The sequence below is a fragment of the Miscanthus floridulus genome, chromosome 8 (genome assembly GCF_019320115.1).
Source record: "Miscanthus floridulus cultivar M001 chromosome 8, ASM1932011v1, whole genome shotgun sequence".
In the NCBI taxonomy this organism is placed as follows: domain Eukaryota; kingdom Viridiplantae; phylum Streptophyta; class Magnoliopsida; order Poales; family Poaceae; genus Miscanthus; species Miscanthus floridulus.
This window is the reverse complement of record NC_089587.1, coordinates 218181922-218196641: the sequence shown is the minus strand read 5'-3', so window position 1 is coordinate 218196641 and position 14720 is coordinate 218181922. Positions and strand designations below refer to the sequence as shown.

General features: G+C 45.9%; 1 protein-coding gene across 1 annotated transcript; it reads left to right on the top strand.

Annotated features, from left to right (window-relative positions):
* Positions 1–5561: 5561 nt before the first annotated feature.
* LOC136474992 (protein trichome birefringence-like 1) lies at positions 5562–8700 on the top strand. The gene is made up of 5 exons (XM_066472550.1): positions 5562–7009; positions 7161–7353; positions 7459–7655; positions 7760–7918; positions 8007–8700. The coding sequence occupies exons 1-5, from the start codon at positions 5718–5720 to the stop codon at positions 8347–8349; spliced, it is 2184 nt and encodes a 727-aa protein (XP_066328647.1). The 5' UTR covers positions 5562–5717; the 3' UTR covers positions 8350–8700.
* Positions 8701–14720: the final 6020 nt, after the last annotated feature.

The window sequence follows — 14720 nt, the reverse complement described above, 5'->3', positions numbered from 1 at the left end:
AGAGGACCGAATATTTTTCGTCTAGTCTGTCTCTGTGCATGCAGGAGTGAAGGATCGTTGAAAAGATTAAAGAGGTGGAAATGAATAAATGATTACTCCGGACGGCCGGGTGGGCCGGCAAGAGTGCTAGACCAAGCGGCAAGCGCACGAAGCGTGATAGCTCGTCGTCCCGGCCCGTTTGTTAAATTCAGCCTCAGTTCCTCGTGCTCTCTACCCTTCCACTTACGGCAGTATTTCTCAAAAGAAAAAGTTCACATTACATCCCTCAATTTTTACGAAAGTCTTATTTTTCTCCCTGAACTCTAAAATCGGGTAAACCACCTCTCTAAACTTTTAAAACCATTTATTTTACCTCCCTGATCAGTTATAAGTTGTTTTAAAGACGGTTTTGTCTTTTTCTTTTTTATTTATTTTGGCTAAATCTTTGAAAAATTATAGTAAATCATAGAAAAAACATAAAATGAAAACTCCAATTTTGTTGAACTCCATATGAGTAGATCTACATAGTGAACATATAATATGGTATGCTTTAGTACAAATTTTTTGTTGTAGCTTTAGATCTATGTTTTTCTGTAATTAATTCATAGCTGCAGTTTCTATGATCTAATTATGGTGAACTTTTTATGGTGGGCTAATTATTGTATCCTTGAACTGTAGTAAAAATTGTATACTCATTGGATCAGTAGCTATGAATTAATTACAGAAAAGTATAGATCTAAATCTACAACAAAAAATTTGTATTAAAACATATCATATTATATGTTTATTGTGTAGATCTACTCATGTGGAATCCAACAAAATTAGTCTTTTTATTTTATGATTTTTCTATGATTTACTATGATTTTTTAAAGATTCAGCCAAAATAAATAAAAAAGATAAAGATAAAACCGCCTTTGAAAACCGCTTATAACCGGCCAGGGAGGTAAAACGAACGGTTTTATTGTTCAGGATGGTGGTTTACCCAGTTTTAGGGTTCAGAGAGAAAAAACAGACTTTTACGAAGGTTGAGAAAGATAATGTGGACGTTTTCCTTTCTCAAAAAAGAAAAAAAAACTCACGGCAGTCCTTGGCACCGTTGGTGAGGGCCCATGACGGCACGAGGTGTTCGTTTTAACCTTTTTTTTTCTTTTTCTTCAGCCGTGTCCTGTGTAGCGTAGTGAGTCCTTGCATACTTCCATGCAGCCTGCATGGCTTTCCCGAGCACCCGGCATGCATGTTTCGCTCCTCGCCTTTTGTACGCCTGGTGGTCCCACCCCACGGTAGTAGCAAGATAAAAGCTCCAAATTAAAGCTACACGCCCTTGCTTAAGTTGTACTCCATGGATCTTTGGAGTACTTCACAGCTTTCATGTCTCATCCATCCGGATCTTTGGGAGGAAAATGCACCTGGTTCTCATCATTACCTTGTACTCATGGCGCCAATACCTACATCTGTACGTAGGTCATATTCATATCATACCGGAGATTAATTCATTTATAAGTAGAAGTAGATATGGTGACGCGTAATACCTTTTCAAGAAGATCATGGGGGTACAACGAAATGATTTTGGTTCAAAAAGAAAGGATCGTAGTGTTCATGATGATGCTAAGGTACGGTACGGTCCTGTCTATCTCCACACTGAAGCGTGTGGGCCCCACTTTTCATGGAGAGAGTGGTTCCAACAAGTCTGCCGCCTCCTCCCTCCGTCATCACAAAAAAAAAATACAATTCTCACTTTCTCATGAACCATACAATTTCAAACTTAATCATCAATTCTACAAAAATACATTGATATATTTATGATATCAAATAAACGCCATTAGATTAGATTTAGTAATTTATTTGAGATATAAATATTGATATTTTTTTTATGAATTTAGTCGTCAAACTTAGGAATGTTTGATTTGTCCTAGATCTAGAATTATATATTTGGGATGGAGGGGTACATCTTTTTCCATGAGGAAACTTAACATGCCCGTTATTGCTTTCAAGATCTCCAGATAAGCCAGAGTGCCAGGCACCGTAGTGATGATTGATGACCAACCTCACCCATCTGCTAGTGGACCTTTTCTCATGCGCGGCCTGGCCTTCGTGGCAAACATGACAAGTCAAAAGGAGCAGAGAACAGAGTGGTCGTTTACCAAAGCAACAAAGAGGGGAGTTGCGAGTGCAGCGTCGACACGATGGGATTCTGTGAGCCAACAAGTGAGCTGAGACCTAACCCACTCCTCTCTCTTATTACCATCTCCCTACTTTTCAGAGCCATGTTCACAATCACCACACCGTGTCTTCTTTCATGCTAGTGTTTACATGGAGTTCCTTCCCTGTAGCTCCGTCGCTCTGAAATGTGTTAGGCTCACCTTCACTATTTGGCGATCCATCACGGCATCTCCTGCACTTTTGGCCGGAATCTTTCTCCCTCTTTTTTGCCGTGTCGATTAGTTATTAGCAGCAGTAGTGTCTAATCTGGATTATGGAGTTGGCATGTATCATTTGAATCGGATCATCAGTCAACCCATCTAGTTTACCCTAATTTCTTTCGGTAACACCTACGCCTGGACATTATATTATACAGTTATAAAATGCAGTGGCCAGTGCTCTATATACTTTCTAGTTAGGCGGTAATGCAGATCTAGTTGCCTCCTTCGATCAGATTTTTGCAACCTGTCTTAGAGGTTTCGGCTTGTGCGGATGGTGCAGCTGCATAGAAATGGCTACCAACTATCGTATTATTATTTTCTCTCTGCATGAATCACTGAAGTAACTAGCTTTGTATATAATTATGCTAAAAGAAACCAGCTACGGCAGATCAGTTCAGATTCAGACCAAACACATAAACCTCATATCCCTGGTCTTTCCGTTTCACCTAGCTAGTTGGGGCCATATATATGCGGAGCTACCTAGGTGCACATGTGGTCCATGGACCACCCTAAAATTTAGTTCAATGTTAAACTATAATAGATAGCTCTCTAAAATCATGAAAACTGTAATCACTCTATAATTTGATTTTACATCTAAGATGGACCACCCACATGCTCTAGATCCTAGCAGTTTTTTTTTTTCAAAAAAATGCTCTAGATCCTAGCTACCCCCCTGGTTGAGGCTGTTTGGTTACAGGATGCCTTACCTCGCAGGGCCTAGTCGCTGAGCAAGGGGTGCCAGCGCGGAGGAGCGAAATTTGCTCTCACACCGGAGGCTAAATTCTTACCCACATACGAGGCAAGCTCATCAGAGATTATTAATCATTTGTTCTTCTTTGATTTTTCACTGGACAAGGTAGTATAATGACCAACAAAAAAAACAGACAGCCCCTTGCTCGACGTGTACAGGCAAAGTCACGGGGCAAGCATTGCTTTGGCAGATGGAGTCAACCAGTTGTTTCTAGAGCAAGGCCAATAAGCTTGACTATAATTAAGCCAAGCCACATCAGCAATCGACTAATACTATTAGACAAATCATACAATAAGGTGGTCTTTTCTCCTATTCTAAATATATTTTTTTGTTTGTGTGGGGCCTCTAACTATTCCCTTCCCCTTGTCTTCTCACCGCATCCACATTCTTTCAGGTCGTCGCCGCTACCCATCTTGGCCGAGCACGCGGCGCGAGCGGCAGTGGCGCGCCCAGGCAGCACGCAGCGACGGCGCGTCTGCGGCGAGCGCGCGCGGACGCGGCGGAGGCGAACACGCGCGACGCGCTCGGGGGCGAGCGGCGGACACGTGGCTGCGGCGAGCGCGCGCGGACACGTCGGAGGCGAGCTCGCGGCAGCGGCGCGGACGAGGCCAGGACAGGGGGGCCGGCGAGGTGGAGGTCTAGCGGGTCGGCGAACAGAGGTCGCGGTAGCGGGGGATCTCCGGCAGCGGCGAGCTCAGGCCGTCCGCGGTTAGCGGAGGGCGGCGCTCGGGCGACGGTGGCCGGCGAGTGGCAGGCGAGCGAGGGTGCGATAGCCGGACTGCCCGGCAGACGGCGACACGGCGTACTAGCTCGCGAGGTTGATGGGAGCACGCGCTAGTGGCGGGAACGACCGGTCTGGGCAACTGTGCAAGCGCTCGGCGCTGCATGTTGCGCCAAGCTGAGTGTTTTCTTCTCTTTCTCTCTCTTCTAACTAGGATTACGCTGATCTGTCTTGGCTATAAGCTAAGTGACGTGGCCTTGTTGTACCCTAGGAGAGGCTAGCAAAAACAAGCGCAGCACAACCATGCATGCATGCTGCGGGCTGCGGCTGTTCTGTTGACTGTTGGGTCTAAGAATGGCAAATACGCAACGGCGTGTGTCGGAATGGGAATGCAACGACGCCAAGCAGTTAGCAGTCACAAGGCCATCGGATGTACGGACCTGGAAGGCAAGGTCGCACTGCTTACGCGGGAGTACTGACGTGTGCCGGTCAAACAATCAACGAGCACTTGCTGTTTGGATGGTGGCTGAAAAGGTCTGGACAGGGCAGATAGTGATAAGCCATGGCTGAAAGTACAGTTGTCCTGTTCGTTTGGCTTATAAACCATGGCTAAAAGTACCGTCGACTGATTTGTTGTGAAAGAAAAATAATGTTCGTTGGTTGAAAAAGTACGGCTTATAAATTAAGCGAACAGGGCGATAGATGGCCAAAAGGGCGGAACATTAGACACGATATTATTAAGATGGCGGTTCAATCCTATGCGATTCCGAAAATCTGATAAAAAATTCCAACAGTTTTATTGGACTTCGAGATTATAAAAATCTGTGTGTTAAAATCCCTCTAGAGGATTCAAACAGTTTTTCTATCTGAATTCTTATAATCCATAGGATTCAAATAGGGCCTAAGCACGATGTCTTATCCGTGCCGCGCTGTGTAGTGCCGTCATGCTGACATCTTAGCCTAGACACGACACTACAACTTTTATCCGTGTCGTGCCGGTACGGCGATACTACGTGCATGTGCCATGTCATGAAATCAAATATTTTCAACTCTAACCAAATAGATATAAGAAAATATTAATATTAACAATGCATAATTAATATAATTATATGAATCGCTAAATATATTTTCATAATAATCTTATTCGAAAATACAAATTTTATTAAATATATTTTATAATTCTAACTCACACGAACCTATAGCCACACTTTTTTTGAGACGGAGAAAGTAGTTTCACTCGTAATTCATACCAAAGAACCTCCACCACCTTCGTACATAATACCCGTAAAACCAAACTAAGAGATATTACGAAAAAGATCAAATTATTTGGTTCCACCATGTTGGCTCTACCACCTATCCATGGAAGTCTATTAAAGGCAAACTAAGAACCTGTTTGGATTCACTATCTGATAATAGTTATCTAGCCAATAACTATTATCTAATTTTGTTCAGCTAGTGGGATAGTTGTTATCTATAGTTCAAACTAGCAATTATCTGATTCATTATCTATACATGTTTGGATTCTAAATAGATAATTATTAGCAGTATAAACAGGGCCTATGATTTTTTTTAAAGTAAAACAACAAATCACATACTCCTAGGTTGTTAGTTTTACTTCCAACAAGCATCACGCCGACGCCGCCTCAACTGCCTCCTACAAAAGCCTTTACAGTAACAGATCGATCGCTCCCCAGCACGGCCACGGCGGTCTCGCCCTCCTCGCTTCTTCCCACACCGGCCGGCACCGCCTGCGCCTCCTCTGCCCTGCCGCGTGCCGCCTCACCTTCTCTAATAAACCCTAACAAACTCCCGCAGCGCCCGCTCGCCCGCCTTCGCACGCCACCGGATGAAGGGCGCGTGGAAGCAGAGCGGCGTGGCGGCCGTGGCCGACCACCTCGGCGGAGCAGGGCTCCTCGGGCGCGCGCGGCCCGTCAGGCTCTGCCTCTACGGCCTCGCGCTCACCTTCGCCGGGTTCGCGGTCTTCCTCGCCTTCGCGCCCACCCTCCCCGTGCCGCCAGCCTCGTCGCCAGCCGCGGCGTGGTTCGACGGCCTGATCGCCTCCGCGTCTCCGTGCCGCACGCAGGTCTCGGGCTTCCTCTCTTCCCTGTTCCCCGCCAACTCCACCTCCACGGTGCCTCCTGGTGGCGTCGCGGCGAGGCGTGCCGGGCCGAGCGGCGGTGGGTTCGCGGCGAGCGGTTCCCGAGGCAATGGCTCCAGCGCGGCTCGGCCCGGCGGGGAGCAATTGGGAAGCGGAGGTGGAGTTCCGCCCAGCAGCGTAGGCGCAGGCGAAGCTCCCAGTGGCAAGGAAGCGCCAGTTCCTCGGGATGCTACTGCGGCGGTGCCGAGCGGCGCGCCGCCCGATGATCACGTGCAAGGTGGTGCCGAAGCCAAACATTCCGCCGGGAGTGCCGCTGCCGAGGCGAAGGGTGGGCCTCATCCTGCACTCCCGAGCGGTGGTTCAGCCCAGAATGGCACATCGGCGAAAGGAGGCGTGCCTGTTCGGATCAACGGCTCCGACGACACGAGCGCGAGTTCCGTGGATGCCGGAGATGGCAACAGGATTAGAGCAAGTGCAAGGAATGCTGCCGGCTCCACGCACCAATTGGGAAGCGGAACTGCAGCTTTATTAGGCAACGGTACCGCTGTTGCATTCATTAATCAGACTGCGAGTGCAGTTGCAGCGGCCATGGACAGCAATGGAAGAGCAGCTGCAGGCAACAACCAGACCGTCCTAATTCAGGTTCCTGCAGGTAACAAGAACCAGAGTTCAGCTGCTTCAGATGGAAGCAATAGTAGTCCAGCCAATAAGCAGAATGAATCAACTGCTAGTCCTCAGGGGAGCACTAGTCCGGTGAAAGATCAGTCTGCACGAGGGGCCACCCCAACAGCCAGTAACAACAGTGCTGTGCCGATGAAAGCAGATGCTAATGCCGGTCGGCGCATGAAGGTTGATTGGATTGAGAACATGGCCAGCTGCGACATGTTCTACGGGAATTGGGTCCGAGATGACTCGTATCCTCTGTATCCTTCGGGATCATGCCCTCACGTCGATGAGTCCTTCAACTGCCACCTCAACGGCCGGCCTGACAAAGCTTACGAGAGGCTCCGGTGGCAACCCAGCGGGTGCAGAATCCCAAGGTGAGAAAAGTTTACTTCAATAATTGCGCGGTTTTGGTGAATTCAATAGTTAGTTACTGGCGTGTGATAGATACAGTTCTGTGTTGCTTTTTTTAGAAAGTTAGTTCTGTGTTGCTTTTTTTGAAAGTTAGTTCTGTGTTGCTTATGTTAGATTGAACCCAACTGATATGTTGGAGAGGCTGAGGGGGAAGAGGCTGGTGTTTGTCGGTGATTCGCTCAACAGGAACATGTGGGAATCTCTGATCTGTATCTTGAGGAATTCTGTCAAAGACAAGGGTAAGGTTTTTGAGGTATCCGGCAGGAGCCAATTCAGGGCTGAGGGCTCCTACTCTTTCTTGTTCCAGGTAGATATGCCTTATTCCAATTTTTGTTATCTGTGGTCTGTAGCGCTCTGCTAGTTTCATCAACTAGAACAAACTCTTATGCACAAACATGCTGTTGTTTTATAGGACTACAATTGCAGTGTGGAGTTCTTCCGCTCCCCTTTCCTTGTTCAGGAATGGGAGATGCCAATCAGCAATGGAAAGGGTACCCGGGAAACTCTCAGGCTTGACATTATCGATTCAGCGTTTCCGAGGTACAAGAACGCAGATATCATTATCTTCAATACTGGTCACTGGTGGACGCATGACAAAACTTCTCTAGGGTGAGCAAAACAGTGCCCTGCCTGATTCACTGAAGATCTGCAGTTCATACATCCTGCATTTCATTTGCCCTTTACTGTTCTGATTGTTTTGAAATGCGCCACAGGAAAGATTACTACCAAGAGGGCAACCGCGTGTACAGTGAGCTGGATGTCCATGATGCCTTTCGGAGAGCTCTCAACACCTGGGCCAAGTGGGTTGATTCCAATGTAAACCCCAAGAAAACTACTGTGTTTTTCAGAGGCTACTCAGCATCCCATTTCAGGTATGCAAAGCTATTTCTGAACCTCTGCAAGTTCAGCATGATGTGCTCTATGAGTTACTGATGTTCACTAACTGTTTCTGTTATGCAGTGGGGGTCAATGGAATTCAGGCGGCAGTTGTGACAAGGAAACAGAGCCAATAATGAATGACCAGTACCTCACGCCATACCCAACAAAGATGAGCATTTTGGAGGAGGTGCTCCATGGGATGAAAACACCCGTTGTGTACCTGAACATAACAAGGATGACTGACTACAGGAAGGAGGCCCATCCTTCAGTCTATCGCAAGCAGAAGTTGACTGAAGAGGAGAGAAAATCGCCTGAGCTATACCAGGACTGCAGCCACTGGTGCCTTCCTGGAGTACCGGACTCCTGGAACGAGCTTCTCTACGCACAGATTTTGCTGAAACAGGAGCATACGATGCAACAATAAAGGCAAGTGTGGACTTGTTCTTGTACATGAAGTGTTGTAGTCAGACGTCAAGTTGCATAGGATAAAAATCTACATGAATTGATCAAAGGAAAGCTTATATAAGTGAGACCAAGGATTTTTGAATCCTTGCATAGAGTAAAACAGGCAGTTTAGTAAGATCTCTAGCTCTGAATAACAACACGAAATCTGTATAGGCTCAATATATGATGTAAACTTCATGTCTAGTTAGCAGAAAAATAATAAGGAAAAAAGAGAATAGATAGTTCATTAGAGGACATAGGAGGATCTTCTTGTTTTGTGAGACTTTTGTCTGTCTGTATAGTAATATAGTAATCTGAATTCATTTTCGTATACTTTCTGAATATATGGAGAGTGGTTGCAACCCCGTTCGGCTTACTCCATATTCGGCTTGTTCGGCTTCTTTTTTCAGCCGAAACAGTGTTTTTCTCTCACAACAATTCAGCCAGAACAGTATTTTTCAGCCAGTTTCAGCTAAAATTCTGCCAGCTGAACGGGGTTATGTCTCCCAATCCATCCTTGGCCGAAAATGATGGGACTATTTGGATATTCTGGCCCAGCCCGACTGAAGATTTCAGTGAGGCCGTCATTTGTCAGATATATATACGTCTATTTACCAATGACCATTTATATTTTCATTTGCATGATCTGTTCTATTTGCATGGAGCAAGTAGGCAACTTCTTTGTTTTAGTCTTTCAAAAAAAAGCTGCTTAGTATTAGATTGGTTGGGAATTGGGATCCTTCTCTGTGCCACAATTAAACAGATAATCACTACCTGCTACTTTACAACGTCTTCACTTAGTAATAACAAACTTGTGAGTACCACTACAATTGCTGCCACAAGTAACACCTTTTGTTTCAAAGTAATGATCAAATGATGTCCCGGGAGTATATACCAAAGCACCAGGGCCTAATAGACTAAAGCTGCAGACTTGCAATATTACTAGTACTAATGCCTGAACAATCAAATGTTACTAGCACTAACAGTAGCAGGCACGCTCACACAGTATTATAACAAGTGTATTTATACGTGCTGCTTTCCATACACTAAGAAGTTTCTTTTTATTATATGCTTGTAACGTATTTGTTTGTTGTTAACATAGTCAAGCACGTGATTCATATAATCTTTATACAATTATACTGATCTGGTTGATTGGTCAGTATCATGAGGAAAAAAAACTAAACTGCTTGTTTTAGCTTTTCGTTAATTAATGACTATTAGCCTCATGATTGTTCATTAAAATTAAGGAAAAAAGTTGGGGTGTTACACACAGGAGTTGCCGATTCAGGTAGGACCCCGTAGCTGTTCTGTTAAAGCATCATTGCTGTTTTTTAGAGAGAGAGAGAGAGAGAGAGAGAGAGAGACGTGCTCTGCTATTCATTTAAGGTAGAAGAAGAGAAACAAATGGTCCAAATATATAAACAGCATAGAAGGTGCCTAAACAAAACAAAACATACAACTCAGTTTTACTGACACCTCCTTTGCTCAATGCCTTCTCTTGGCCGTGCTACAACCTTATTAGACGAGCCACGTAACGTAGATTATGACCGGTAGCAGATCTAGAGCTTTTTATAAACCCGAACAGTTTAATGGCTAAGAAATAGATAAGATCTAATCTCTTAAGTACATAGGCTACACAATAATTTTTATAGTAAACTAGATGCCGTGACCGGGAGGCGGCCCTGGGCTGCCGGGCGCTCGGTCCATAATTGATTATTACGACACCATTGGAAGACCATCGTTGTTCCTTTGACGTATTATTAGTAGTTGCTTCTTCCCACCGTTGCTTCTTCCCACCGTTCAACGATAGAACCGGGGCTATCTTCTATACCTAGGAGAACCTCACTACCTGATTTTCCTGCATTCTCCTGCAGCCACGTCATCATTTCATCCGTAGGCCTGCCGGAGACGGTTCTATCTGCCTTCGTCGCCTCTTCGCATGCCTTGGTCCTTTGGCCTCCGAGTCCACCACAGGCACGCATGTCTCTTGCACTCCAGGGAAGTTTTCAACCTCTCAAACGCACCGTTCATGGACGGAGCTATATTCAGCTTAAGCATGTTTGCTAGGCTTGCCGAGCGTATTTTTTCAGCTAACGAACAATATTTATTTTCAGCATAGCTTATCAGTCAAATGAACAGGACATAAAGTGGGTGCAGCCACACAAAAAAAAAAAAAAAAAAACTATGAAAAACCTCAAATTTTCACCATATATACACCTCCAAATGGCAAACTCTTACACCCACGAAGGCAAATGCACACCCTCAAATTTGGTCCGCGACTGGCACCGCCGATTTCTCTACCATAGCAAATGCATCGAACTGTCGCTGCACCGAGCTTAAATACACTCGCCGGCCACCCCGCTCCCCTAGACCATGCCCTGCCCCGCTCGGCAGGGCCGCACAGCGTCGCGCCGCCTCCTACAGAAGGAGAAGATGGACGTCGGAGGCTCAACATCACCTCTGCTGGGCTCCGCTCCGCTCTGCTCGGCGGCGCTGCATCGCCCCGTCCATTTGCCCGTGTGATGCCCGGGACGGCTCCCTCACCACGCTCGCTCGCCTCCCTTGCCGACGGTAGAGCCTCTGTCACCAGCCCTGGCGGCCGGCTGTTCGCCTGAGGTCTGAGCTCAACAAAGGAATCTTATCCGCCAACCAACAACGCGACGAGGGCAAGTTCCTCCTAGACTCCCAACTTTTGACACTATAAAAAAAAAATTCTTCGTCACGTTAAACTTGCGGTACATGCATAAAATAATAAAAGTAAACGAAATTAAAAACTAATTGCTCAGTTTGGTTGTACTTTGCGAGACGAATATTTTGAGCCTAATTAGTCAACGGTTGAATAATTATTACTAAATACAAACGAATACTACAGTGACGCTATAGTACATTTTACCAACTTTACACATCTAGTTTGGCAACTAAACAAGGCCGAGGCAACATCCAGATCTGAGCAGAGCTAAGACGAATGGGTGGTTGAGAGGGCATCCACGCGTCCGCGCCGTCAGCCCGTCACGTGTGCGTGAGGTGATGTCATGGTTAATTATTTTCTTTTTATTTTGATATATGTAATGTCGTGGCTTATTTTTTTATTTTTTAATAGGGGCGGCTGCTTTTTTAGCTGAGATGGAAATAGGGGCAGCAGCTTTTTTTTTGTTTATGGAAGATCATTTTGACGTGTGGAGATTTCCTTGAGGTGGGTCCCACAACTGATACCTTGGTATGTTATTTATCTGTGTATATTTTTATTGACAAAAATTTCAACAATAATTATGGTCATTTGGAGATCAAGACAATACCTGAGAAACTAATAATATGTTTTACAAGTTGCACCTAAGTAGTTAGATGTCTTCCTGTTTTGTCATATACCACTATACCAGATATGTGTATTTTCTTTATCATCTGATATGTATTTGATTGATAGGCTTTTTGTTAGGCTTTACTGAAGATGGATTACTGTTTTCCATTAATATTTGGAGCTACAATCACAATGTGATCATGTAAAGCGCTACAAAATCCCTACAGCAACGCGCGGGTATTATCTAGTTAGACCAACTCCTACAACCTCTTCAAACCCTACAGTAAATGCTAGTTTTGCGATTCGGAGAGACAAGGTTCTTCAAACAAAGTCTCCTTCATGTTCTCTTTTTTCCCTGCTACCCCAGCAATCTCGATTCAGGATAAAGTGATTTGCTCTATTAGTAAAATAGATTTTTCCCTTTTCTAACGGACTTGCTAGCGCCCGGACGTCCGATCCGAGCGCTAGCGACGTACGAACGCTGCCCGCACAGGGAACAAGCGAGCACACCAGTAGTGGGCCTATGTCGCCCCGGACGCCGCCCGCGCTGCTACAGACGTTGTCCACGCCGCCGACAACTTCTCACGCGCATCCCATGTGCAACACCCTAATCTTCTTTTGAAACATCTAGATGCAATAGTGGCAACATACAAAACAAGATAGATGAAGCGCTTGAAACAAGCGTCTAAAACACTTGCGAGAAGGCCTGAAAAACATTTGAAAACCATTGCAACACATATGCAACATCCAGATGAAACACTTGCAAACATACGTATGAAACACATGAACACTTGAAACATATGCTTGCAACATGCATCTATATGCAACATCCAAATCAACTCTGCAACATGCAGATAAAACACTTGCAACATTCGTCTCGAACAGATAAAACACTTGGAACATATACTTGAAACATACGTGTATAGCCATGTGCAGCATCCCGATCCACTTTTACAACATACGTATGAAACACTTGAAACATACATGTGAAACAACGAAAACACTTGAAACATAGGCTTGCAATGCCTGAAAACACTTAAAAACACAACATTGTCGGCAGGCACGACCTACCTGGTGGGGACTGCGGTGGCGTTGGCGTCCCCTTCCTATCGATGACGTATGTTTAGGTGGATGGGGGCACAGGCAAAGGCGCGTGCCTCCCTAGGCACAGGCGCAGGCCTCCCCTTCTACGATGGGCGAGGTGGATGGGGCGCGACACTGGATGATGGTGCAGCATGGGCGCGCAGAGCAGCGTGGGAAGGGACCGGGTGCCTCACAGGAAGGAGCAGTACGAGAAGGGCCAACCACGTGGGAGAGATGTGGGAGCAGGGGCTTCATGCTAGGGAGGGAGCGGGGAAGAGAGAGCGCCCTGTTGTAGGACCTTGTGGCAGCAGGGTCAGCCGTTGGTGCAGTGCGGTGAGGGCTTGGAGCAGCTGAGGAGGACACCACAGCTCGAGTGGAGAATTTTTCTTTTTTAGAGGCTGGTCCATTGATAGTGCAGGAGAGAGGCAGGACCGGGAGTCTAAAAGCTCTAGTTTGGTTTTTAGTAAATTGATGAAACCCTAAGTGCTAACCTAGTTTATCTAAGTGATCATGAGATAGGTAGCACATTCTAAGTGGTGGAGCAATAGAGAGGATCATGGTGATGGTGTGGTGACCATGGTGATCAAGTGCTCGGCTTGGAAAAGAAGAAAGAGAAAAACAAAAGGCTCAAGACAAAGGTATAAGTGGTAGAAGCCATTTTGTTTTGGTGGTCAAGACACCTAATGGGTGTGATCATATTTAGGATCGATAGCCGTACTATTAAGAGGGGTGAAACTTGTATCGAAATGCGGTTATCAAAGTGCCACTAGATGTTCTAACTCATTGCATATGCATTTAGATTCTAGTGGAGTGCTAACACCCTTGAAAATGTTTGTGAAAATATGCTAACACACGTGCACAAGGTGGTACACTTGGTGGTTGGCACATTTGAGCAAGGGTGGAGAAGTTGCGCTTGAGGAGAAGTGAAACAATGGTGTCAGACCCTGATCCTCAGAGCGTTGGACCAACCTCTGGCTAGGTCCGATGGCTAACCCTAATGCAAGCGCACTAATGTGGGGGCATCGGACCCTGGTGCATAAGTGCATCAGATGGGTCGCGCGCCCTGTTCATTCATGCAGAAAAAGAGAGGTTTGATGTGGAGCTGACACGTAGCAGCGTTGGACTCGTGGTGGGTCCGACGGTGGTCGTCGGACCGGGGTCTGACCGGTTTTGCCCTCTCTGGACCTTACTAGACCACGTCGGACCCTCCTTGTGTGGAGTTCGATGGTCTGGGTCTGACCATGGTGATTCAGTGTGTGACTACTTGGCCATTGGCAACAACGGTCGGCTCATTTGACTGGGACACGTGGTAGCGCGTGGTTGGCCTTGAAAGGCGTCGGACGGTCCGACACCCTACGTTTGCAGGTCTAACGGTCACTTATGAGGATGTAAGGTCCTAATGGCTAGAGGGGGTGAATAGCCTATTAAAAATTCTACAACACTTAACAATCCGGTTAGACAATTATGAGGCAAAGCAAGTATTGCACTAGCCTACTAAAAATGCAAGCCACCTACCACAATTCTAGTTTATATAGTTTCTATCCACACAATAGCTATGCCACTACACTAAGTTAATGTGCTCTCAAAGGCTAACTAAAGAGCCACACTAACCAAACTAACAAGCTCTCACAACTAGCTACACTAAAGAGCTTGACAACTAGTTTGCGGTAAAGTAAAGAGAGTGAGCAATTTGTTTATACCGTCGTGTCGAGGAAGGAGCCAATCAATCACAAGAATGAATACCAATGAAGATCAATCACCTCGGAATCAAATGATGAACACAATGATTTTTTACCGAGGTTCACTTGCTTGCCGACAAGCTACTTCTCGTTGTGGCGATTCACTCACTTGGAGGTTCATGCGCTAATTGGCATCACACGCCAAACCCTCGATAGGGTGCCACACAACCAACACAAGATGAGGATCACACAAGCCACAAGCAATCCACTAGAGTACCTTTTGGCTCTCCACCG

What these genes read in the sequence shown, in the direction of transcription:
- LOC136474992 (XM_066472550.1), top strand. Translation starts at nt 5,718, where the DNA reads ATGAAGGGCGCGTGGAAGCAGAGCGGCGTGGCGGCCGTGGCCGACCAC. An exon ending in AGCGGGTGCAGAATCCCAAG is followed by an intron (nt 7,010 to 7,160) that starts GTGAGAAAAGTT and finishes TGCTTATGTTAG; the next exon opens with ATTGAACCCAACTGATATGT. An exon ending in CATGACAAAACTTCTCTAGG is followed by an intron (nt 7,656 to 7,759) that starts GTGAGCAAAACA and finishes AATGCGCCACAG; the next exon opens with GAAAGATTACTACCAAGAGG.